At 43.9% G+C, this 26711-nt stretch overlaps 1 protein-coding gene across 3 annotated transcripts in view; it reads right to left on the bottom strand.

Annotated features, from left to right (window-relative positions):
- NRG1 (neuregulin 1) overlaps positions 1-26711 on the bottom strand; it is a 213322-nt gene that overhangs the window by 155461 nt on the left and 31150 nt on the right. For 2 of the 3 annotated variants that reach the window (XM_067553304.1, XM_067553303.1), the window contains exons 2-5: positions 18179-18356; positions 12014-12138; positions 3581-3631; positions 762-812 (exon numbers count right to left, since the gene is read on the bottom strand). In XM_067553304.1, the coding sequence (XP_067409405.1) occupies positions 762-812; positions 3581-3631; positions 12014-12138; positions 18179-18356 (405 nt within the window). The remainder of the gene's footprint in view (positions 1-761; positions 813-3580; positions 3632-12013; positions 12139-18178; positions 18357-26711) is intronic. The other variant, XM_067553305.1, reaches the window with a different exon arrangement.

Here is a 26711-nt window from a genome sequence, read left to right as displayed (position 1 = left end):
TGCAGCCCCGGGAGCTCTGGTGTGAGCTGGGAGCAGTCACAGCAACCACTATCCCTGCCCCGCCGCATCTGCTCAGCGCTTCTCCCGTCGGCTGCCCCTGCACTGCAGAGGAGAGAGACGAATCGCTCTTGCCGCTCCATTGTCCACGTCCCTGCTGGGCGGCGGGAGCCCCGAGAAGAGCAGGGTAGGAGCTCGGCGGGCTCTGCCCTGAACCAAAGGGAGCATTCAGAAAAAACAGCTCCCTTCCCCCACAAAGGCAGCCCCCAGGAGAGGGGAAAGACAGAAGAAAGCTTTAACATGAGCCAGCTGGCAACAGACTCGGAGGAACCCTCAGGGGCCATGCTGCAGGTGGGGCCAGCTGAGCAAAGCACACACGTGCTGAGGAGAGGGAGGGAGGAACCATGGCACTTGCTCAGGACTCCCCCACACTAGGGAAATTCCCAGCAAGGGCCTTTGGTGGTTCTCTCTCTCTCTCTGCCCTGCCTGAGTATGGCCCCTCGACCTTACTGAAACAATACATTGGGCCCTGAGGCTGTAAAGGTTGGATATCACTGGCTCACGCGCTGAAGCCCAAAAACAGATACAATAGCGTTCATGCACACGGACATTTAACAATGTATTGAGAGCCCCAAAATGCAGGTGGGTGGCTCCCTGTCACTTCCTGTAGCTGGGGGTGCAGACACCCCATTATCCATAGAGAGAGCAAAATGTGTGTCTCGAGGGTGAGTCCATAAAGACTGAAATGGTTTGTATGTACTTACAGGAGGCAGCATTAGTTCCTTCTGTTGATGCTTGTATCCTAACCACGGGTTCTGCAACACACAGAAGGTAACAAGGTCATAAGGAAATACAAAAAACGGCCACATTGCATTGGAAGATCCTGAACTCGTCTTCCCCAGAAAAAAAATCACTAAAGACCACCACCAAAGAAAAGAAAAAAAGAAAAAGAGCTCCAGAAAGTAAGGAACTGCAAAGTCAGTACAGCATGTCCGGGGCACACCATGAATCAACAATTCAATCAAAAATGATCCATTGTCCTTGGAGGGAAATGTAAGAAAAAATTGGCAGTGATAGGAACAATGTTTTCAGCTGCCTCTGACAGCATAGGGGGCCAGCCAGAAAGCAGAGGGTCTGAAAGTGACTGTTCTCTTCCACACATTGAGCAAGGAAGCGCTAAAAACAACTCTCTAGAACAATGCCAAATGGATAATCCAGGCTACATGAAATAATAGCCGTGCTTAGGGACTGCTGTGACTGAAAAGACAGCAGGGTCTATCAGAGCCACCAATTCTGGACACGTTCAAAGCCAGAAGGGAGCACAGACGTGAAACTGTGAAAGGAGGAGATGTTCAAGAACAAAACTGTATTTTGTGCCAGCATAATATGGTAAAAAAGGAACTAAGAGAAGCAGACTTAAATTGGCAGAAGTGAGTCACCATCTGGAGGGCAGGTGAACCAACCAGTTCTAGGAGACATATGATAATGTAGACTTCAGAAAAATTAATGTAAGCAATTAGTGTATGGAAGCAGGCTAATGGGCCCGTCAAATCAGGGTCAGGCCTACTGAGACAAAAGTACAAGGCCAAAACACATGCAACAAAACTAGGGCATGCATTTAAGAATCGCTAAAGTTCTACCTGTTGGTGATCTGGCCAATATATAATGTAAGACATGAGTGAAGTAGTCATATGCAAAGGTGTGCAGCAGGGCAGCATCTCAGCTAGAAAGCACGAATACAGACCCCGCACAGAAAGAGCTCTTTTCTTGTGGTAGCAGTAGAACACCATGCAATCAGAGAGAGGAAGAGAGAGTCAAGGAACGTACGGCACTGAACAACAACCCTAAGAACTTATTAGTGAGGTTTCCAATAGATCTTTGAGCAGAGGCTAACACCCTGCCATAACGCTAGTAGAGATCTATATTTAGAAACCAAGCTCACTGTAGGTACAGCAGATGAATGGAATATTTGAAGCTCATTGCGGTACGATGATAAGACCTGAAGGAATAATCATGTAGCTGGAAAGCACTCTTGAAGTTAAGTGACTCTGCAAGTTCCGTCATCACAATGATGCTAAAGCAACACTGCTAGACAACTGGACTGCAGCAATCTAAACAGGAGCCCTGCATACTAGTCCATCTCCAAATCACCTAAAAAGATGTAATGTGCTCATCTGTATTGCAGGGTGATGAATAATTCTGCAGGGTGCATGAAATCCCAAGTATTCTGAAACAGCTAGAGGATTCTGTAATGATTTACAGAGCAGAAATAGCACATAGCCAGGATTAACAGCTTTGAGAGACCGGAAAATGAAAATGGGATGTTATGGGTATGTTTGGATGTACAGGAGTCGAATAGACCCACCCTGACTCCATACCAATGTAAGCTGATCTCCTGTGCTAAGCGGCCAAGACTCTATTCAGAATTCTAGAAAGACAGATGCTGGAAAGATACCTTGCTAAGTAGTCGTCAGACTTATGCACTTCAATACTCCCATGGGTGGAAAGTAGTTTTGTTATTTACTATTTGGTATTAAATCTGCAAGTGCAGCCTTTTAGCAGCAATGCAGTGAGCCTTCTGAACACCTAGGAGTCCACATCATTGCTGGCCACACAGGAACAGCAAAGAGCAGACTACTCCTACACAGACGCAGGCAGTGGAAAGAAGAGAAGTAGAAAAGACAGGCTATGTGAAGGAAGGAGTGCAGTGTACAGGTGACGCTCTGACTTCACAAGGAGTGAAGCAATGAGAGCAAAGCGCAGGCACATGCTTTGAACTTTTGGAACAACAATTGCTCCAGTGCTTACAGGAACACTTGCTATTAGCCATTTGGTCTAATACAGATCAAGTAAAGCAATACTGACAGCAACACTGAGAATCTGAGAGAATCCTGGACATTTGATAAGCATCAGTGCCAAGATTTCACATGCCCAGAAGTAGGCCCCCCCACACACACTCACAGAGTCACCAAAGGACAAGCCACAGGCATGCTTAATGCAGATTCTTGTGGTCACACTTTGTTCCTTGATATAGCCTACAACTGTTGTCATCTCAGACTCAAACCAGGCTTTGCCAGAGAGGGCATCCCAGAACAGCTAGCGAGAGACCATAATCCCTTTGCCAGCCAGGATCTGTGGAATTTTGCAAATCCATGAGGTGTCTCTCCTATCCACTCCGGTCTACAACTTCCTCAGCCACACATGATCGGAAAGACATGACCATGTGTAAAGAAACACTAATATTTCTTTTTTTAAGTAACCGAGACAGAGACTAGTCTACTGACGGTTGCAGTGAACAACACAGGATAATGTATACAGCTCAGAGACACTGAAAGTTATGGTTAGCTCGTCTTGAACTGTTTGCTAAAGGGCACCTCCATCGGAAAAGATTAAAAAGCAGGAATGTAGTAAATAGTTCACTCCTATTTTAAAGTCACCAATGCAGGGCCAGTATTTAGGTTACTCTCATTCCCGCACGCTGAAGCGCTGGCTCCAGGCAAATTGTTATTTGCAGACTCAGAGAAAGCAGGCCTAGGTTCGAAGAACTAGTTGGAGAGAGACAAGACTGTTTAATTTGACTTACGTGAGGAAGTTTTTGCTCCTTTTGTTGCTACTAGTTTCTTGCTGGCATGCTCTGCAAAACACAAAAGGTAACAGGAGGTTACAACATGCTGTCAGAAGACCCTGAAATCATCATTCTTAGCAGGAGAAGCCAGTTGATCTATTAAGAAAGGACCGGCTGAAGGAAAAAAATGGAAGCTCCAAAATGCAAGCTCAGACTGCAGCCTCGGGAGACAAGGATGACTACGGCAATGGATTGCAAAATAGCTTGCTGGGAAGAAACACAGGATGATCTATGGCTAGAATGACCCTGTTGTTCAAGTCTCTCATTCTCATCTGGGAATAATGGATCTCTGGCAACAGAGGAGAAGCATCAAAATGGCTGTGTTTATAGAAGGTTTCAAGGAGGGTATTTAGTCCTCGTGCGTCTAAGCAGTTGGATTTTGCAAAGAAAGATTTCTGGTCATCCTATTTGACTTGCTGGTAAATATATTCGATGGTGTCGTTCTCCACTTCATGGAAATCTTCCAAATCACATGCACAGCCAATTCCCACTCCTGATGGAGGTGGAAGACTCTGTGTTGGACGTCAGCATTCATGCTGCACAAAAGTGGAGTCAAATTGTTGCTATACAAAAGTTCCAGGGGACTATTGCTTTTGGCATGGTGCCAAAGGCTTCTCTCCACCTTGCTTGTTGATATAAAAGGTGGTGGCTATGGCACATGACAGTACCTGCACTCAGCTCCCTGCTAAATGGTTAGCAGAATGTCTAATAAATAGATGGATGGCTGTCAGAGCAGTTTTCTGCAGGGACCCAGAACGTTGAATATCTATCTCACAATATGCTATTGTGATGTCTGGCTGAGTAAAACACTCTTCAGCAGATGTTCCTAGACTGGTCACCACTGTAAGTTTTGAGATGTTGTCTAGACACTTATCAAGCACTGAGGTGGTAAATTTCTTTATCACTGCACAATTTACAACTCCACTGGTAGTACAATATCCTCATGCTTGGCTGGAGAATGAAAAGGGTCCTGGATGCCTGCCAGAAGTGTCAGGAACGTCTTGCTTAGAATTTTAAACATGTAAACTTCCAACAGATCAGAGAAAGGGAATATAGAAGAAGGCATAAAACACTTGGGAAAAGAACCCCAATAGCACTGGCCATTGTAGAGCGTTAGATCTTCCTGAAAAAATATGTCTGCAGCCAATTGTCCAGCCCTGTCATATGGCTCAAAATACTCCAAATCCCGTTCAGATGTTCCCCTGTTTTCTGTAGCCTTAGCAAAGATGCAGATATCCCTTATCGAGGCATGAGTTAGCAGAGGGATATCTGTCCACCATTTTCTTTCAAGGCAAATAAGACTATTGCATTGTTCTCTGTTCTCAGTCCTGAGGTTGCTCATGGACATGACCAGGGTCAAGATCCAGTCTATGTAATGTCCCTCAGCGCAGCTGCAATCAAAGCTTGATGTAAGGACTTTGTATTAGGATCTGTTCACCTTTTAGGCCTCCCTTTTTCACTAGCTCTTCTGTTTGTGTTTGGTTTTTTCCCTTGTGGCCCAGTTTCCTTTGGCAAATGTACTGTTTCCCCGGGACCCTTGGTCCGGTTTCATCTCACGATGCAGGACAAAATGTTCCGAAATGCTCCGTTGCTGGGTGCTATGGAAATGAATAGTGTGTATATATCAATGTAAAATACTAGGGTCAAAATCTCGTCATGCAAGGTCATGGAACGTGGAGGTGCATGGCTGGGCACCAGTAAGGATGTATGCAGCTCGTCAGGAAGGTTAGACAGTGCGCTGATATATAATCTGAGCTGCCCGAGCAATTATCCTTTCTTAAAAACAAGAGGGGACACAGCGGGTCTGGCACCTAAGATATCTCTGCATCAGGCAGCACTGGAGAAACATTTTCTTCTCTTCCTAAAGAAACAGTGTTCCATTCAGTGCCTGTGCTGAGCTGGGAGAGCTTCCCTTTGCGGGTTGGGCAGCATCAGTCAGGGCTTCGTCCGCGCTCGCACAAGTACAGATGGCGAGCTGCACCTGTAGCGGGAGGTTTTACCGGAAGCTCGGCACCCATAGCGCTTCCAGCACCGCATTCAGAGAGCGGGTGGCATAGTCACGCAGCATCAAGGGCTGTTTGTAACATTAACAGCGGAAGATGCAAAACGTAACAGGCACTTCTTATTGCTTACGGAGGGCTGCACGCCGCACCAGGGAAGCAACGCATTGCACTCCAGCAGGGAGGGCCGCAATGGGTCCACACAACACCCGGGGGAAATAGGCTGAGGAGAAAGAGGAAGGTGGCTTGAAGATGGCCTCCAGCACTCGCAGAGGTGGAAGAGCAGTAGGAGGATTTCAGGAGTGGTATCCGCAGCACAATGAGAATCCAGCGATCTGGAGACAGGGGCCTCTGAGCCTCTCTTCACCTTCACATCTTGGTCTCCATCAACAGCAATAACATCGACAGCTCCGTCCATTGCGACTTTCTCCCCCTCCTCGTCCTGTTGGGGCACATCTAGTGCCTGTGAGATGCACAGCACTATCAGGGCTTAACAGAAGACAAACTATTCCCTGGCAATGGAAACATTTGCCTGTTGCTTCTCCATTTACCTAGGCACAAACTGCCGAGGGAGAGGCAAGTGAAATGTTTTCTTGAGGTACCATGGAGGGAAGGCTCTGCAGCACATCACTCCCACGGACCCAGTCCTCCAGCCAGACCCAGCCTGTGCTCTCTCCCTGGTAGATGACAAAGCCCACGAAGGGCTCAGCAACACACACTGCCCTGCCATGTCTTGAATCTGATCCACTCTTCTCGTCCGTGAAAGCTTCGCCGGGACCGCCGAGAACGAAGGGCTAACAGCTCAGACAATGAGCGTGGTGGCGAGCTGCGTGGTCCACTTGCTGGAGTCTGACCCGAGAGGCGACTCTTTCAGATCATTCCCAAAGGCAGGTGGACTCTCATTGTGTCCATGCCTCCATAAGAGTTGGAGGCACAGCTTTGACACCACAAACGGACTGTACCTGATCCAGTTAACATCACAAACCAGGTCAGCAACTCCCTGTCCACAAACGAGGCCCCTCCTGCACATTCAGCTAGCACTGCCTAGAGGAGTTGGGGCTTCGCAGATAAATGGGGAGACGGGGGGACAAAGCGAGGAGCAGAGAAACCCACTCCTAAGCAGCGTTCCCCTCTGGGACTCCAAGAAAGAGGAGGATCCCTGGATCCCCCCTCCTCCTCACAGGCAAAGGGTCCTGTTGGAATAGAGGGAGTTTCCTCCTCCAAACCCTGGCGGAGAGATTGTGACAATCCAAAGCTACAGGAAAGGGGCCTGATCACGTTAAGAACGGAGAATGCCTTTCTGCAGGGATAACTCTAAGTGCCACCTCCTCATACAGACGCCATTGGTGCATCGCTGCCTACCCTTTCTGCAGCGTTTATGGCGAGCACGTGGTGTAAAGAGGAGCGTGGCGAGATACAGTGCGTCTCTAAACATAAACTTGAAACAATATAATCTAGACGTATAGGAATTGCTTTTAGCATCTCTCACTCACTTTCCACGTGTTGGCCTTCACGCAGCTCCCATATAGTACAAAGCAAACACTTCATTGCAAACAATTCATTATGCTTATGTTGTTCAGATACCAAAAGGCTGACCTGCCCATTCACATCTTCATGTTATTTATTTACCCTTGAAAAGTTGAGCTACTTATCCAGACGGGTTTACCCTCTAGTTCCTTGGGATTGATAGATGAGTCATTTTTATGTGAATCCTATTCCTGTAGCCGGTCCAGAATGGAACAGATATTACTGTGTTGCTAATTGCTCCTTTGAGATCAAGCTTCCTGATGCTTGCGAGAGTTCTGCTCCTGTTCCAAACGCCTAGGGACATTTCTGCAGCAGAGCTGAGTGGTCACTGCTGTTGGTTAATCTTTTAATCACTGAAAGCTGTCCAAAGGAATGGAAATTGCCCCCCACAATTTTTTCCCCCTGCACAGCTATATTCATAGCTCCTTTCCCTTCTCGCCCGTTCTTGAGAGATACTGAAGGGATGACATGCGTCCTACTCAAATCGCACCATTTAAAAAATGGATTTCACTGGCTGCAATGGAGTTATGCTGATTTATCTGAGAATCTGGCCCACAATTCCTAGCCTGGCCTCTTAAAACACACCCCAGGTCAACTGTTCTGATAAAAGAGGGGTCATCTGGTCTCTTGCGCTAATCCAATCTCAGACTGATCAATATAGGGGCAGGAAGGGATTTTTCTTCCACGAAATGCACTGCACAGTTGGCCAGGTGCATTATGGGATTTAATGTTTGTAAGGCTGGTTTCATTTATGATTTTATTTGCCTTCCTCTTAAGCACCAGACATTGGCTACCTCCACAGGCAGGATAGTGGACTCAATGGACCAGCCTATGGTAGCATGACAAATCCTGCATTCCTAACTGTCTCTATGTGATATGCTGAATGGTGTTATTAGTACCCACACGATTGTGTTACAGTGTGAAGAAGTCCACACGTTAACGAAATGGTGGCTTTACATCTTCACTTCCAAACTGGGATGCCTAAAGTTGAAATCAACGCAAGGTGCTCAGCCCCTTTGAAAATAGTTACTTCTTTTGGTGTCTAAATATGCATTTTGTTGAGTAATTTTTGAAAGACACACTTGAAAACTCTGGCCTTCATTTATATTACTGTACCAGTGCTCTTTACTGCAGTTAAAATGATTCTTAAAAACATAATAAAAGTAAGTTCAATGAGCTGCAAGAACCCCTTTGCATAGGAAAAGCGAGAAATCAGTATGTGAAAAGCAATTAACACAATACACCCAAATCTTAGTGCTCTCTATTTATAGATCTCCAAAAGACCTTTGTGCATCTTTTCTGATCTCAGGTACAGTTCTTCTTAGGGGAACGCATGTGAAAAGGAAAGAGGCAAAATAAGGCGGCAATTTATATCCTGGGGGCAAGTTACACTCATTATAAATGAAAAGAGGACAGAAGAACTGCTGCATAGCATTAAGACTGCTAGACACTAGAAACTGAAATTTTTAGAATGCAGTATCCTTATCATTTGATTTTAGTTGCTGTATTTTTTAAAATTAAAAAAAAAAATCAATTTATAAGGCACCCTATGTGAGAAAGTCAAGTTCCTTTCATTTCCAAACAAATTCTAGGAGAAGATCTGTCCAGCCAGATATAGCATGTAGCCTGACAGGGGCAGAAACAAATCTAGAGCAAGGACAAACCTGGTAATCCTCAGGCACACATTCCAAACACAAGGGGACTACTTCCCACGTGGAAGGAGAATAAGTGTAGTTGTAAAACTACCATCAAAAGTAGCTAACTAAAACAAAAAGGGCTTCTGAAACACTCAAAAGACAGCCAATAATAGATTCCTGACAGATCTCCTTGGGAATGGAGTTCCACAAGTGACCAAGAGCATAGAGCATCTTGTTGCTGAATGAAGCTGGGAATGGAGAGCAGACGTGTCCCACCTAGACTTATCTACTGGGCATGGATTCATGTTGAGATGCTTCAAGGGCGTTCTAGCTGCCAGGATAGGTCATGGAAGGGGGGCTTTGACTCTTTCACTCCTGTCCCATGAAGGAAACAAAGGGCCATACGCTTCAACCTCCAGATTAATTTCAAGGGGAGCTCAGTTAGGAGTGCATTACAGTAATCTATTCTCTTACAGTTGACAAAAGTACATGGCAGTTGCATCAACCATTAGGAATTCTGAATGTGTTTTCAGATGGATTTGTATGCATGCCTTGGTGAGTTGGAGGGGGATATTTTGAGCATTTCAATAAGGAAATACATTCAAGGAAAAGCCTGCATGCCAGCAGTGGCGACCCATGTCTGATAGATATGGGAAGGCTTTCCAAATAAAAGCTACGCCTGATCAATCGCCAGTCAGTGCAGTCCCTGTATAATGAGCACACACCCCCCCAGAAGGGGTCTCAGAACACTTTCCCCAGCAACAAGCTTTACCTAACTAGGTGTCGCTACAAAAGGTAGGAGGGACTCACTGTCCAAGAGCGATTCCCAGCTGTGGGGAAGGGATGGAAGTTCTGAGGTTCCTACGAGAAATCCCACTTGAAGTTTTATCTTTTATATTGGACTCTGACCAGTCAGCGCCAGTTAAATTCAAGGGCTCTTGTGGCAAATAACATGCGAGCATGTAATTAAAGTCTGCGCCATAACGTATATGCACGAGGCGACCAAATTAAGGGTCCACTGGCAACTTTAATTCTGGCATTTCCTAACTTTTAAGTTCTTGACTTTGCAACCTGGCTCCTTTGTGTGTGCCATGTCCTAGATTTTTACAAAAGCCAATTGGAATCTCCTCCCCTGAAATTCCATCGTTGTGTGGTCTCAGAGACATCCATGAGAGCATCAGCAGGGCAGGCACGTTTAGGTCCACGGCGCAGCCCTCTGCCACTTGACGTAATGGAGCAACTGATAGCACTAGCAGATTGTAATGCTCAATGAGGAACACACTTTGCCAGTGGGCAGCAGAGGAATCTTGGGTTACATTCCCAGTTCTGAAACGGAACATACTCTAGTAGGCTCAGATCCTTCTGCCCCTTTTTTTCCTGGCTACACCCCTGTCTGCACGCACGCACGCACGCACGCACGCACGCACGCACGCACGCACGCACGCACGCACGCACGCACACACACACAAAAGTGCTAATTCAAAAAATCAAGATCCTGTTTCATTGCAGTAGGAATGTCTTTCTGTCACTCCGTCTATTTTACAGAACAGCTCAACTGGAGGTTAATAGCACGAATTTTTATGTCTAGGAATTTCACACATCCCACAATCATTTCACCATTCCCTATGTAGGAAAATACTGGGGGATGTCCCCAGGTCCACACGTCTGCCTTTATCGGTGTCATTACCCTGGCCTAGCATGTGTGGCTGAGTTCTGAACCAAGTCTGTGTGAAATGGTAAAGACGTTTTCTATGTAAACAGTTATAAGCAACCCCATTTTACACATAAAAAATGAACCAAATGAACTTAACAAGCCAAATAAAAAGACCTATGGATTTTTGCTTATAAAAACATATCAGCAACTCAACATACAATTATGATCGTAGCATTGTACACCTGGTATGAAATCTTAACACTGGATTTTAATTTGTTTTGAAGCACTTTAGTTTAGACAAACGGCAATTATGAATGCGCACTAAAAGCCTTTGCACAACCACACACACTAACAAAAAAGCCCAAAGACTTACACTGATGACAAATAAAGATTATAGTTTCATTCTCCAATTAGCATGGCACATACTTCCGGATTCAGAGCACAATATGCACCAAATATGCATTCCAAAAAATCATATGCAATGACGTCTTCAAACTCATCTCATTAGCACACTAACGTTGTCTTTTGTTTGCTGTATTGATCTAATGAAGTGGACGGTTTTGGCTTTTTTTATTCCCCCCCTGCATAGGCCTCCTACTTGAATTTCAACTGTCAATATGTTGTAATTACTCAATAACAAGTCCAAGAAACAGAGCTTCAGCTTATACCTGCCAACTGGCCATGACTAGAATGAGTATTGCTAAAAGTGTATAGTGATACCAACTACATATTTCTAGACGCATATGTAACTATTCCTGTAGGTGAAAGAGAAAGGAGCTTTGAAAAATATAATGGTGTAGCTTCAAATTACTTTGAATAAGCTTGAGAGCTCAGCTTGCTCACATCCTCCATTCCTCAAATCCCAAGTCTAAATGACAGGGTTTGAGACAGACTTCTGTCTATGAATGGCTTTATGTGTTGATCACATAGCCTGCATTAAAACATTTATCTCCTGTGCCAGCTACCAGGACAACTATCAACATATCTGAAAGGAGAAGTGGTTACATTTTTTAGCCAGACAAATATTACTTACAGAGGAGGGCTGGTTTTTAGTAAAGGCACTGGACTGGGTTCAATTGCCTGTTCTGTCACAGACTTCCTTTGTCAATACTTAATCTCTCTGTACCTCAGTTACTCTTTCGTATAATGAGAACAGTGCTACCCTCTCTCTTTCACCCACTGTTGGTCTTGTCTGTTTAGATCATCAGGTCTTTGGTGCTGGGTTCGGGTCTCACTATGTGTTTGTACAGTGCCTAGCACAATGGGGCACCAATCTCTGATGAGTCTTCCGGGTGCTACTGTAACAACAACTCAGCTTGTTTGCATAATGAGGGCCAATTTTCTCTAAAATAGGTTGTACCTACGTCAGGCCTAATGTTTTTACATTTATTTTATGTCCACCACAACAGACTTAAGTGTTTTCATCTCCATTTTACTTCCAGTATGGTCTAGCGAAGACACACTTCTTGCAATGCTTTCAAAGATCTCATTCCCCTACAGACACTTTTGTCCCGATGGCTCTTTTAATGCAAGAACTTTTAAAGCTGCAGTTAAACAAATAGCCACATCTTACCATTGATGTCCGTGATGGTAACGCTCGCTTTGGTGCTGTCATTCCCTAGTTTGCTGCTCACTTTACAGGTGTATTCCCCAGCATCCGTCAACGATGCTCTAGAAATGTGAAGTTCCGAGTACTTCCTGTGGAATGAGGAACAATACCTTTTATTGGAGTAATAATCACTACAAACAGTGAATGCATTTATCCAATGAAGACACTCATCTTCCATCCTGTGACTACACCAGTTTACCCGCACTGGAGTTGGGAGAACTCTGCAGAATAAGCACATGAAAGATCTGAAATAAATACATTTGTTTATAATATTCTGCTTGAGAGTTCTCTTTGTTAAGGGAAATATATGAAAAACAGCTTTCTCCCTTCAAGAAACTGGACCAGTAGGTGCTCCAACACCACAGAGACAGGTGCCTGCACAAAAATAGATAGGTTCTCCTGTCACTGAAGATCATGGTGCCAGTAGCAGAATTCTGTGCAAGTACTGTAGTTTCTAACATCTGAATAAATAATCATGAGTTAACAACATGTTCTTTAGCAATCTCTGCAACCCCACTAGGAAATCACTGTCCAGCTCTAAAAAAAAAAAAAAAATGTGGGCAGCAGTGCAATCTGCGTGAAGCTACATTTTGTTCCTGGTTAGAGATGTAATTTAATCAGTCTCCAAGGTTTTAAGATTAGATTTTAAAATGCAGAACTCCTGCCTGCCCATTAATTCGGTAGGAGCACATTCTTTTGTCTCTCCAGGGGGCCCTAACGACAAGTAACCTCAGTAATTCCATTACCTGGAGCAGTCCTTCTCAGCTCTCTATTGGGCCACAGAATAGGTACAGCACAGGCAGTTTAGGCATAGGCTACCTCACACAGCCAGACCAATCTGGCTTCACCCTGCCCAGGGAAGACCATCTCCAAGGATGAGAGGGTAATTCAGTCTTTGATCTCTCTGCTGAGCGTGCCCATAGGGTGGGAAATTGGTGCCACATGAAGTGGTGGTTGTTCTATTGTGGACACTTGTGAACTCCTAGCAGAACTAAGGCCTGGTCTATATTTAAAACGTAGGTCAATGTTACAAAGGCTCTTCTATCTCAGTACCGATCCCCAGAGCCAGTCTGTGCCCCTTCCCAGCTCTGCCTTGGGGCTTACTGATCTCACTAGGGTGGGCAACAATATTGAGCGTTGTGGAATTCTATCAAGCTTGGTATTTTTTTTTTTTTTTTTTTTAGATGCAAAATCCATAGCAATGGTTTCCAAGTCTGAGAAAGAAACTGAATATTCATAGCATCAATGGTATCATAGGCACTTATTGTCAGCTAATGCCAGAATTCAAATAATTCAATGCACACAGCAACTCATTAATCACCGTCAATGAAGAAGCATCCAAAAATACTGGGCTCATATGCATGCCCAAAGGGAGAAAAAACCCACACGAAGAGTGCAGTCAAAGCCCAGGCTATGTGAGTGCTCAGGGTCACTGGGCTGCCATTCTGTGAAGAAATGCGGGTCCTGAAGCTGTGTCCTTGGGTCGCCAAGGCAGGGCTCAGACAGCAGCCTCCACCCGGCAGCTTGCTCACACCAGCAGGTAGTACGGGCTGGTGGACCCTCACTCACAATCAGCACCACCCATGAAGCTTCCAATTGGAGGAGATGTCCGGCTTCTCCGATTGGCTTAGACTCAGTATTTAAGCCACAAGGAGACACAGGAAGTTGTCTGAACAACTAGGTATATCCCTAGCTGTCTGCTGTATTGGACCCGGTCTTCTCGCCTGATTCCTGAGCCCTGCCCTGTGTTCCTGACTCCTGCCTTTCTATCCTGTCCCCGTCGTCCTGCTTTGTTCCAGACCCCTGGCTACTCACTCAGGCTCTGACCCTTGGCTTGACTCTGGCTCTGACCTCTGGTTCCTGGTTCTTGCGCTGCCCACTAACCCTGACCACCACTGCTCTGGCCACTAGGTCTAACTGCCTATGTCCCAGTCTATGACACATCCCCTGTCTGTCATCCAGAACGGCTATCTGTAAGCAAATATTCAAACAAAGCCACCAAAACGCTGGTGCACTTACATGCAGGGTTTCATTTCTAATATCAAAAGCCAGGTGAAACAGCAAGAGTAAATTATGTGGACAAAGGTTCCAGACAGATTTGAAATGCATAGAAGAAAAATGGAGAACTGAAATGTTGCCATTAGAAGTGGACAAGAGAGGGAATATTTTACTAACAGGTGAAAAGAGATGAACTAGTGCCAGACTTTTCTGACTGGCATTAAATGGTATGGTCACTGATACGAAGGAAATGTTTAGTCATTTGTATCAGCGAGCACTCTATTTTTCAAACAAGCTTGGAAAGAGACCGCTCATGTCAGGGGCATTCCTGAAGTCCACAGTAGATGAAATGAGGGGTTCAAAACATCAGCATGGGATTTACTTGTGATTATCCCAAGGCGAACAGCATCAGATTGTAAATCCATTCAAGCACGCTAATAGGCCAAGGAAATACTGCATCTGTGACACTTATGCAGATATCATTAGCTAACAATATGAATCAGGAACGGTCATAACCAGTAAATAACAGACTGCAGTTTCATCTCCTTATCTCTTGGTCACGCTTATCCCAGGAAGCTGAAAGCTACTGCCATCATTTCTGTTTCAGCAGTTGGCCACTTATTCTGCTGAGCAAATATTTTCACATTTTGTTTACGATTTTACATCTAAAATGTTGGAGTTCAAAAACAAAGTTTCTTTCTTGAAATTACTTTTCACTTTCTATCATGCAGTCACATAATGAGCAAAGAGCTGGTGTGTAAAATCTGAAATTAACAAATACCATTTTTGATGGTTCGACACTGCTTTCAACCTGAATGGGCTTTTATTAATATGTAGAAAACGTTCTTCTGAACTGTCTGGATTGACGAAGCCGCTAATATTATGCTGCTTTGAATCCTAATGATGCTACTGCGTGTCTTCTGCAGCAGCAATATAACTCCGTCTTTAAGTAGCCATTTGTCCTTTAATATAGATATTAATTCTAGTCGGCTCGACTACTCTCCACCTTTTAGTTCATATTTTCCATACTTCATCGTTATAAAAAGTCCGAATGAAAACTGGCTGTCCATTTAACAATAGAGCAGCCCATGAACGAGAAATAGTTGCCTGTTGGATTGTCTTGTATCATAAAAACACCCAAAATAGAGAAATATTAACCATTTAATTTCACTTAGCTTGATATGGGAGATTTCTTGTGTTCCTTCATTAATCCAATGTGCACATAATATAATTCTGTTCTTTCCTGCATTCACCTGCACTGTATTATTTTACACTCACTTACTTAGCTGTATAGTATGTGCCTATCCTATGTACATGTACAATACAATCTAAATATACATACAAAAATTTTTCAACTGAGCCAAGGGCTACATTCATGATCTTCCATCAAAACAAGACCTATCTCCTCTCCAGCTGCTCGTGTCTATTCAGGCCTGGAGTGGTAGCAGTCAAAGCCATTGCAAGACCCCCACCTTCTCCCAAAGTTGCAATCCTGGATGACAAAAGGCAGGCAAATTCCTTCAGTTATGGGGAAAGGTATTTCCTGACTGTTTCTTTCTCCTCGTCTATTTCCTCTATCCTCTCTGGGCTGCGCACCACAGCCAGCCATCTCCAGAACACAGCTAAACACTGTGGCTCGTATCACAACAGGAAGGCAGACAGACAGAATCTTGTGGTACAGCATACGGGAGTGATGTCAGGGCAGAGGAGTTGTCAGTGCTACCCTGTGAGGACTTTCAGGGTATGGGTATGGGCCAGGGATGATTTTCCTTAAGGCCGGCCCTCAATCGGCCATTAGTAGATTGTGTTGAAGCAGGCTGTGGGCCTTGTACGGCCTGGGGGCCATAGGTTGGGCACCTCTCGTTTAAAGAAAAAGAAAGCACAGAGCCACTCGAGCAATTTCAACTCTCCCTGCCAGTTTTCACAGGCATATCACCAAATATCTTGTGGGCAATGATACTGAAGGTAGCTGATGGATCTGAAAGGATCGGCACGGGCACTTGATTTGCTTCCACATCCAGAAGGTCATTAGCCAAACAGATCAACAAAGTAAGTCCCTGTACTATATCCAAGCCTAAAAGCAGGTTGGGAGGGGTCAGGGAAACCAGAGGATTCCAAGTATTACCAGAGTTGCATCACTAAATCCTTGCCAATAAATTCTCTATGACAGGGAGCTCGGAGACAGGGTCCGAGATCAAGTTCCTCAGAATCAAGATACTGTTTCTTGAGCAAGTGCGAACAATTGCTTCTCTATGAGATTTTGGTTCCTTACTCTCTCTAAAAGAAGGCGTTAATACAGTCCTCCACTAATGGTCCCAACATCTTCCTGCTAAACTTTACTAGTTGAGAGTCATAGGTCCAATGTTCTCCAATGACCATACACTTAAGCTTCTCAAGAAACTTAGAGTGAAAAACACTGGCCAAAACAGAAGGGAAAAAATGCATTTCTTGCATAATTTTGCCTCTGTGACAACCAAGAGTCAGGTTTCTCTACAAACCAGACTGAAATTACTATACAGCAAGAAACATTTGACTCTGCAAATAGGTCTACACCAGGATTCACCAGGCTATTTACCACCTGGAACAGTTGCACTCATCATGACTTTACAGATATAAAGTACGGGGACAAGGGCCCTTTCTTTACCTCCTGCACATCCCCATGCTAGGAAACTTTAAAACTTCTTTATGTCATTGTCAGACAGACTCGAGTTACTGTTTACTCTAGCTGTCTCCCTTCCTGCTTCCTCCATCACTGGCTGTATTGCCATGCACTGTGAAGACATGCACGGGAACAGAGGAGAGAATTTATCTTTTCAGCCTCATTCATTTGATAGTGACAACAGATATGCTTTGTGTAACATAGCTGCTATTTGGGTGGAGGATTTGATACATAACAGTAAGTACAGTAAGTACAAGCCCCACAGAGGAAAATGCAACAAAATCCTTCACCTTCTCTCTAAAGCACACACCAAAACCAGTTGTGGTCTGTTCTACAGAAAAGTGTGTCTTCAGATCTGATCCTGTTAAGTTAATGAGCTATTTCTTAGCTTCTCTCTCTCATACTGCCTTTTCCACAGACACAATACTCCAGATACTTCCCTCACCACTTTTCAGCAGCCACCCATTAAGGGCATTTTCCTGCAATCAGGAAGATGGAACTTCCAGGTGTCCTGACTCATCTGACAGCTCTCAGATGAGGGCCCAATCCAAGGAGGGTTCTGACTAGAGCAGGGTGAAGTTTTTGACCCCCCAAAATTTTTTTTTCAGTGAAAAATGCAGATTTGGGTCAACCAAAACATTTAGCAAATTTCTGACATTTTTGGCAAATTGTTTCAGTGGAACTAAAAAAAATTACCAAAAAAATCAAAACATTTGCCATTTTGACCTTTTTAAAATGAAATGTTTTGATTTTTTTTTTTTTAATTCCAAATGACTTTCTGTTTAGAAATTTCCTTAGATTTAATTTTAAAAATTTACAGAACATTAAAAATATATATATAACTAAATGAAGGATTTCGTTTTGGGTTGAACTAACTGTTTTGTTCAACCTGAAACACATTTTTTTTTACTTTTCAATTTGACAAAAACTACCAAAACTTTTCATTTTCGGGTCGATCCAAATTGCATTTTTCTTTTGATTTTTTTCAGAATTGCCAACAAACTGAAAAAAAAAACTGTCGGTCACACAGCTCTAGTTCAATGGGAACTGAAGCCTCTCAGAACTATGCAGGAAATACTTAACAACTTCCAGGGCAATGCAAGTCTCAAAGTTATTCCTGAAGCCAGATCCCCTGGATGGTTTCAAACAATTTGGGACTTCGAACAACAAATGTGAGACTTTTATCAGTGGTTTTAAATGGCTTGGACCCAAGATGTATTAGTTATAAAAGATGTCTGTATTTTGCTATAAACAATCGGCATAAACACTGGAGTATTTTGTATGAGATATTCCATTTTTGTTATTACTTTACAACACTATATAAATCCAGGTGAAAATAAAGTGATAACCTATTTCCATTTATTCTCTTTCCTTATTTCACAGCACTCGGTTGTGCATGCTCAGATAATTAACACTTTCAGTGCTTGGGTTCCACCCCCAAGCCAACTTGCAAGATGCATTGCTGTACTTACTTTTGTTTTTTGGAGATCTTGACATTTTGTGATTTGTTTTTTTTGGTTATTTCTTTTCCATCCTTTAGCCATTTGAATCTGAGAGTGGGGTATTCAGAACTGGCTTCACACCTGAGCACAAGTGTCTGACCCACCGTGGACTCCTGGTTTTTCAGCGCCTTCAGTTTGGGAGGCACAGCTAAAGGGAGAAAAGAACATGCTGGTGATTAGGCGGTCCTTGAAAGAGAAAACAATGCTAATTGAAGTAAATTTAGGCAAGCCAGAAAATTTAGAGACCGAACTAGACTAAAAATATTTCCTAAACCAAATAATATGCTAGTGATTTGCATGGATTATACCTAAAATGTATGAAAAAGAGAAGATATGAATGGTTATATTGCTGTGCTTACCCTGGAAGGAAACCAGAATACTTTCACTAGCTTGCCCCTTCTTTGGCTTCTCAGACACAAGACAATGCAACCTACGCAGAACTAAAATGATGCTCCCATAATCAGTACTGAGACACAGCCTACGAATACTGGGACCCGCAGTTGAGTAATGATCTACGAGGCAGGCCAGACCGCTTGAAGCAAGACTTCATATGGGGACCTGTCTAAACTGCACGCTACGCCCAGATCTGTGGGACCCAGGCATGTGGACTTGGTGTTTCAAAGCCTGTGTTTGAGCATCCATACTTCATTGTAAACCCGGGGTACAGTTACTGGACCCAGGTCCACCCGCCATGCTATGTCCATACCGCACTATGCAGACTTTCTGACTCCGGTCTGCAGCTTGAACTGCATCCATGCTGCAAAATGTGAATCTGAAATCACAGAGAAATGTAGGCTCCGACCCACCCCCCACAACAGGGTCCTAGGGCTTGGGTCCTGAATGCTGCTGAGTCACGACAGACTGATTGAGCCCAAGCTTCCCTTCCATCCACACGCCAAACCTGCGTCAGAGCCTGGGCGTAGGGCATGTCGATGCTGCCATGGCGTCGGAGCGCCGAGACCCCGTCCTGTCGCAGGGTCTCACAGTCCGGGCTCCAGCCCGAGCCCACACGTCTACAATGCGATTTTACAGCCCCACAGCCAGTGCCCTGCAAGCCTGAGTTAGCTGACCTGGGATCTAGGGCTCAGAGCCCTAGGTTTTTAATGGCCAGGTAAGACATACCCTTAGTCTCCATGGGCCATACTGAAGGCAACAGAATAAGTAACGTAAAGCATGCTATTTAGTTGGCTTTCTATCAAACATCGCCTATCCAAAGGCTCCAGGTACCTCTGACAGGACAGACATCTTAAAGAACAAATATAAGCATGGCAGCTTCCCAAACCACGGAGGGGGGAAGACAACACTCACTCCATACAATCGTTCCAGCCCACATTACACCCAACTGAACCCTAAACTAGCCTCTTCCTCCTCAAGGCCATAGAAAAGAGGCAGGCTTGTAAGCAAACCTTGGGATCAGCAGACTAGGGCCATTTTGGATCGAGGTCGGGGGTACTGAATTCCAGAGTCTCAGGTCGGGTCTCCACTAAAATGTTAAGTTGACCCAGCTATGTTGCTCAGGGGTGTGAAAAATCCACACCCCCGAGCAATGCCATTAAACCCACCTGCCTGTGCTCACTATTGTAACCAGGCAGAATTCTGGAAGCACCATTACAATCTTAATGCTGACCCAACAAGACATATTTACAAAGTCTTCCAAGATCTACATTACTAATATATCTCCCACTGCACAGAGTGTAAAATATGTGACTAGGATTGGTCAAAATGTTTCCATTAACTTTTTGTTTTTTTAAATGAAAAATGACTTCTTGATCAAAATTTTTCCAGAAAATTTTCATTTCAGTTGACATTTTCAGGATCTTCAGTGAAAAATGGAAACTGACAAAAAAAAAAAACACCACATTTTTTAGTTTCTGAAAAATGAATTTCCCCAGCCCCCAAAAAGTGTTTTAAAAAAAAACAAAAATGAAAAAAAAATCAGTTTATCAAAGAAATGACTTGTTCTTGTGAAACTTTATGAAAAATAATCATTTTTAAATTTCCCACAAAAATAATTAGTATTTTTCATCATTTCTATTAGTGACAGTGTGCTGACATATATGCCACTGAGTTTTGTAGATCAGAATTAAGGTGGTCTGTGACATGGATAAGGTGAATTTTCACGTCAATATTGTTAGTAATGGAGTGGGTGAGCTGCAAAAGTTAAAAGTATTTACACAACCTTCCTTAACTAGTTATTTCCATACTTTTAAAACATCTTCCTGTTACATACTCTGTATAAGGGCTATATTAAGCAACATCAACTATAGGGTCCCAGTTTTTTTATTCGTGGAACGGTCAATTTCTCAGTAAGAAATAAAGGGTTAATGAGAAACCTCATTTTATTCTTGGATCTAATTTTAATTCAACAGTCTCTGCACAAAATGACTTGCAGAACTTTTTCCCGTATCAGAATTGCCAATGGAAAAAAAGTTATTATGCTCCACTCTTGCCATAACTCAGGAGTTACCAGGAAACCTAAAAGTAGATTTAATCAATGGCAGTGCCCCGCACTAATTCATGGTAACTCATTGTCTACAGGCCCTTCAGGGAAAGTGGTTTGATTTGCACACAGATAGGACAGAGAAAGGAGTATCTTTTTCCATTTACAGTATGTTTGTTTGAGTTTCCCTTCTCCATGCTTTGGCAAAGTTAAACACAGATCTGTCAGGCATATGAAAATGAACTCACTGATAAATTGTAGCATAGAATGCTTTACATTTTGAGATCTAGTAGAAATGCAGCTACACAGATTATAACTGCATCGCTACTACACTCCATGCCTACCACTGCTTTTGGTGCAGTCTCTGTGGGACATATATTTGTTTGGAAGGAAAGTGACTTTTAAAGAGATACTAGTATCTTTCATGCTTATCTTTTACTGTCCATTGCTTTAATATCCCCTTAAAAGCTTGAAAATATTATTTATTTCTCTGCTAATTTTGGTCCATTTCCATTCGATAAGTATAGATTACTCCTCTGCTTTGTTTCTAGGGAGCTCATCCCAGCATGACGCTGCTTCATTTGTTCCTGTGTATGCCAACCAGCATCACTGATGTGACCAGCAAAAATCTGCCCAGTGGTAAGGATAAAGTTTGCTGTTACAGCGGTAGAACACGTGAGCAAAGGACTATAAACCTTTTCTGTAGGTCCTACAAAATAGTGCCTATTAAAGAATCGTTGGGGGGCAGAATGATTTGTACAAAAGATTTATTTGACACTGAGAAGTACTCCTCCAATATTTAAGGCACAAAAAACTTGGGGCAGAGCTCTTTCAGTATCGCAATGGAAGTGATCAGAAGAAAGATGACAACGAAGCCAGACAGAAAAAGAAAAAAAAAAGACAAAGAGAAACATTTAAAAGTAATAACGGGAAAGTCCCCAAAGAGGCCAATATTAAGATGCACTGGGATATATTTATATGCATTCTTTGGCCGAGAAATACATTGAAACACTAGGCAGTCTAATGTTTTAAAGATTAAATTAGACACATGGAAAGGTGGCAAAGTTTAACTGTGACATTTCCATACTCCCCCTGACATGACAATCTTCTCTCTCTCTCTCACACACACACACACACACACACACACACACACACACACACACACAAGCAACACAGGATATCCTGACGAGACAGCGATATAACATTATGAGAAGTCTTTTCTAAAAGAGCCAGGAGGCCCTGTGAACAACATAGTTAAGGACAAGGAACAAACTTTTCTACATTTACTCTGCAAAGTCATGGTGATAACATAAAACCTGAGGTAATTTGTCATGACTGGACTCGGGAGGGTTTGGCAGGGCTGAGTTCTCATCACCCTCAATGTTTGATTGTATAGTTAATCAGTACGGAGCCTCAACACACTGAACAAATTAAACAGAAAACCTGAAAAATATCATCACGCCGCAGCACGCTTGCAGCTGAAATTCCATGGGGTATTTCTAGGAGAGAACAAAACCTTTTAAGAGGGTGAACACAGGAATGTATTAGACACGCTTGCCATCACACATGTGTATTACTTGGTGTGAAAAATTGTGATTGACAGTTATGTTAGTAAATGGAAGCCACAGGAGTAACCTGTATCGGGTTCTCCAGGCTGAAGCTTGCTCTGATCTACTCTTAGGTTGCTGGGGTGTGGAGACCACAGGCTACTATGCCGACCCACACTGTCTCATGTTTCCTTGTACTCCACTGTCTGTATCCCTCTGTTCTCTCTTGTCTTATATTGTGAGCAACTTAGGACACGGACCATATTCTTTTGTGTTCTGTGTTTGTCTAGCACCTAGCGCAATGGGGGTCCATGACTAGGCCTCCTAGGCAATTCAATAATGCAAATAATAAAAGATAAACAAATTACTTATGCTCAAGGAAAAAGAGAGTCGAGAGAGAATACACCTACTTCCAAAATCCCCTCCATGTCATGGCCACCTCACATACAAGATTACAACCAAGCTCAGGTTTATAAACTACAGCCAGATTTTCCAAAGTGCTTCTGCTATGCCCTGTGGGAGGCGCTGGGGGCTGAGCGCTTTGTAAAATCTGGCAACTCCATTTCAGTGTGTTGAGGCTCCATGCAGATTATCTACACAATCAAATGCTAAGAGTGATGATGATCTGCATTGCCAGACCCTCCAACAAAGTACAGAAATGACAACGTAGGTGCTGAGCTCTTTGGAAAATCTGGCCCTACATGTTTCAGATTCTGTGACTTGAAACCCACTGTGCCCGGGCATCTGCAAAGACAAACAAAATGGAAACAGGCAAACTGATAAGCAGCTATTAGACCTGAGCTATTTGGCAGTCTATGGACCAAAGCCAAGAAACCAACAGAAGTCAGCCCCACCCAACCGCGGCATTGTAAATAGAAGATGATAAGCAAGCTATGCCTGTTGCAAACACAACCAAGACTCTCATGCTTCTTAGTGAAGCCCCAAGTACATTTTTGCAAAAGCTCGAGTTGTTGGTGTGACAACACTCGCATCTCAGCAGAAACTTTCAAAGCAATGGGGCCACCATACCCTCAGAAGATCTGTAGTTAAACAGCTCCATTTATTTTTTGGTCAAATTTTGCAAAACATACATGGCATGTCACCAAATCGGCGTGGACATTTACCTAAAAAGCGGAGCTGCGCTTTGAACGTAGATCAGTGCCTCCCTCTATAAGTGTCCCTTTATAAGGACAGTAATCCCCTCCAAAAGCAGTCACTGAAGTCGTAGCTCTTCCCTTGAAATGACTTTAGAAGAGGCATTATTAATCGTCTGGTCTAAAGCACGGAGATGGAGTCCATTAGCTTTGCCCCAGAAACAGGTGCAAGATGGTGTCACAATGAGGAGCCAGAAAGCAACAGCAGAACCCTAAGCCGAGCATCTGTGTTCACTTTCCGAACGCCGTACTGAGGCACAAACTAAAAATACTGCGGACGTGGGGAAAGCCACCTTGGCATGTCTGTTACAGCGTGTAAAGGGAGAGTAACCCCACCACAGGCATGGAATGATGCTCAGCCCAAACCTGTGTGGCTGAAAGCAGCATCAGGGTCATCGTGAAAAGGCTTCCCTTGGGTAGCCTTGACGCGGTAATGCAGCCACACAGGTTACCAGGTGCTAAACTGAGTCACCAGCTTTCTGCACTGCAGGACAAGAGAATGTGGTGGAGAGCACGAGCTGAACTCAGAGGTGATGAAAAGGGGCCTAACCTAAAGATTAGAACTTAAATGTCAACACTCTTAATTAACTCATTGCTGAGCATTTCTGCAGAAACATCCAGCTTATCACGTCGCCCCCATCTCATCAGCTACCAAATGCCTCCGCTGACTCCTACCCCGCAGCCAAAGTCTCCTACTCCCCTGATCAACGTTCGTGACACCGGTACACATTGCCGATACAAACACCTGACGCTGCAGGTTGAAAACGCGGGGACAGCACAAAATAAATGCAGTTAATTTCAAAATAAACAACGCAGGGGCTCTTACTCACATTTAAGTCAATATAAAGCCCTGAAGGCTGATTTTGCAAACCCAGGAGCCTAAAAGGAGCTTCCTAAATCCATATTTGAGCATTTAAACAGGAGTGGCCTGATGTTCAGGAGTGCTGAGCAGCCACAAATCCTACTGACTTCACCGCCAGCTGCAGGTCTGCAACATTTTTTTAAAAAAGAAAAGAAAAATCAAGCTACTTTGATTGAGGAGCCTAAGTTTAGGATCCTACGAGTGAAAAGTTTGGTCCCAAGTAAATAACTCTGCCACAGAATTTCCTGTTCGCCGCCCCAGCCCGACACAGAAATCAGGTGCCCTGAGGGCGTTGAGATCAGATAGCTCCGGCCTGCAAGAACACTCGGACTATTATAGCAGCTTGCACGGCTGAGAGCAATGGCCAATGACCAGGTACTAATAGGAAGAAAGAGGACAGGAAGGGAGGAGGAGTCAGAAAGAAGGAAGGTATAAAAGAGGAAAGGTCTAAAACATATGTATGCAATTTCCTCTCACATCATCTGTGTGTGTCTATCACCCCCTGTGGAACAAGGCCACGATCTGTACCTTGACTCTATATCTGCTGAAAATCTGATTTCTAACTGTATCACTCCCCCTCTTTACTACTGATATTTCTTTAATAACCATCCCAAATCTTCACTCTAAATGTCAGAGGCTCCAAAACACCCTGGCCATCCTATTCCCCCATATCCGCAATATCCATTCTCTGGCACATTCCTGGGTTTCCGATCCATCCCGAATTACATAGTAACCTGTCTCCTTGTGTGCTAGTAGAACCTACATTAATTACTCTGTATGTCCACAGGACAATCATGGAGGGTGGCTGCCCCTTGCGTAGGCATATCTGAGCTAGCTTTAATCTAGCTGAAACTGACACTATATGAGCTGTAATCACAGTCCATGAATGCAGTGCAGACATAAAACAATCATCTAATTCCAGTTGAAATCATCCCCCTCCGTTTTCAAACGTTGTGATCCTTTTCCACTTAACTCCCTCACCTCATTTCCACATCTCTTTCTATCTGCGCCTTCAGTGTGAGCTGTCTCTGTCCTCTCTGCATGTCTGGGGGTCTCTCTTTCACTTACCCTGGTCCACCTGTCTGGAATTCTTACACAGCAACCAATTCAATGAACGACTTCCTTTCCTTAACTTTCACAGTAAAAACATCTTTCTCTCTCTTACCTACTCTGTTGGGTTGATTCCTAAGCATTTTATGAAACTGTGTATTAAGTACGTTATATAGCAAAAGGATTCAGTGCATTGGTTGGTCCATAAATTATACAACATGGATTTACGTTAGTGGGACTCACTTCCGTACACTCAACCCTTGATTATCCCTGTGCTGGAGGAAGGCTGACAAGTTGAGCTAACTTGCCTCAATCCTTTGAGAGCATGAAGGCGACACATCTTAGGACAATGAATGACACCATAAATCATAGTACTATTGCCAGCAGTTTTCTTTAGGTGCCTGTTCAACACATCTGCCTAAGTCACCTTGTCATTGTCACAGCTGGGTCTAGCTCCGGGGAGATCTCACACAATACATGCATGGAACAGACTGCCGTTTCTCTGCAGCAGAATCGATGCACTGAATTAAAATGTCATCATGAAACAGGGAATTTAAGCAAGTTTCACTGGTATTAAAATACTTCTGCTGTCCTAAGAAGCAATTTTGGAGGGCATACGGCAATCCATGGAAAGTTTCCCTGCATTACACAACTTCCTAGGGATGTTCTGATTATCAAATTAATGCCAATGCTTGGGCTGTCAACCCTTACATCTTCTTGCCTGTCTGTACAGTGCTGGGTATGAACCGGAAGGTCTGGGTAAAATTCACCCCTCTAGGCAAAGACAGTCCACAGACTACAAAGACACCACTTCAGTCCCACTTAAGCCTGGTCTAGACTTTGCGCCGGGACACTGCAAAGCAGTGAGCATCACTCCACATGACCACGCAACATACATGTTTCAGGGGGAGCAGTGGCAATGCTTTGCATTAGAAATATTTGTCCACGCCCCCCCTCTTATTTGGGGAGGGGAGGGAAGAACTCTAAGGCCTCCTTAGTTTGCAGCAGGTACTTGAGACTTGATGGGGGGATAGCTGTCAGGTCAGAGCTACCTTTTGCTTTCCTCATGAAACTCCACTCATCAGATAAGTTACAACGTGTTGAAAATAATCATTTAATGAGCATAATGCTCCGGAGAGTTTGCTATCAGCTCATGCCCCAAACTAAGGTGACCAGATAGCAAGTGTGAAAAATCAGGATGGGGTGGGGGGTAATAGACGCCTATATAAGAAAAGGCCCTGGATATAGGGACTGTCCCTATGCAATCGGGACATCTGGTCACCCTATCCCAAGCTGGGAACATTCTGCCCTCTCACATGCACATTCTGCCTCTCGACTGAAACAGAGAGAGAGAACCACAGACACAACCTGTAGGGACAGGGGAGTCTTTTCCTCCCTTTTGATGTTCCCTCCAAGCAATTCCTGCCCTATGTCTGGGGAATTAAAAATG

Source organism: Emydura macquarii, unplaced genomic scaffold (genome assembly GCF_026122565.2).
Source record: "Emydura macquarii macquarii isolate MOO-44397 ecotype Brisbane River unplaced genomic scaffold, CSIRO-AGI_Emac_v2 contig_1451, whole genome shotgun sequence".
In the NCBI taxonomy this organism is placed as follows: domain Eukaryota; kingdom Metazoa; phylum Chordata; order Testudines; family Chelidae; genus Emydura; species Emydura macquarii.
Note: the sequence above shows the minus strand (reverse complement) of the source record. Positions and strands in the feature narration are given on the sequence as shown.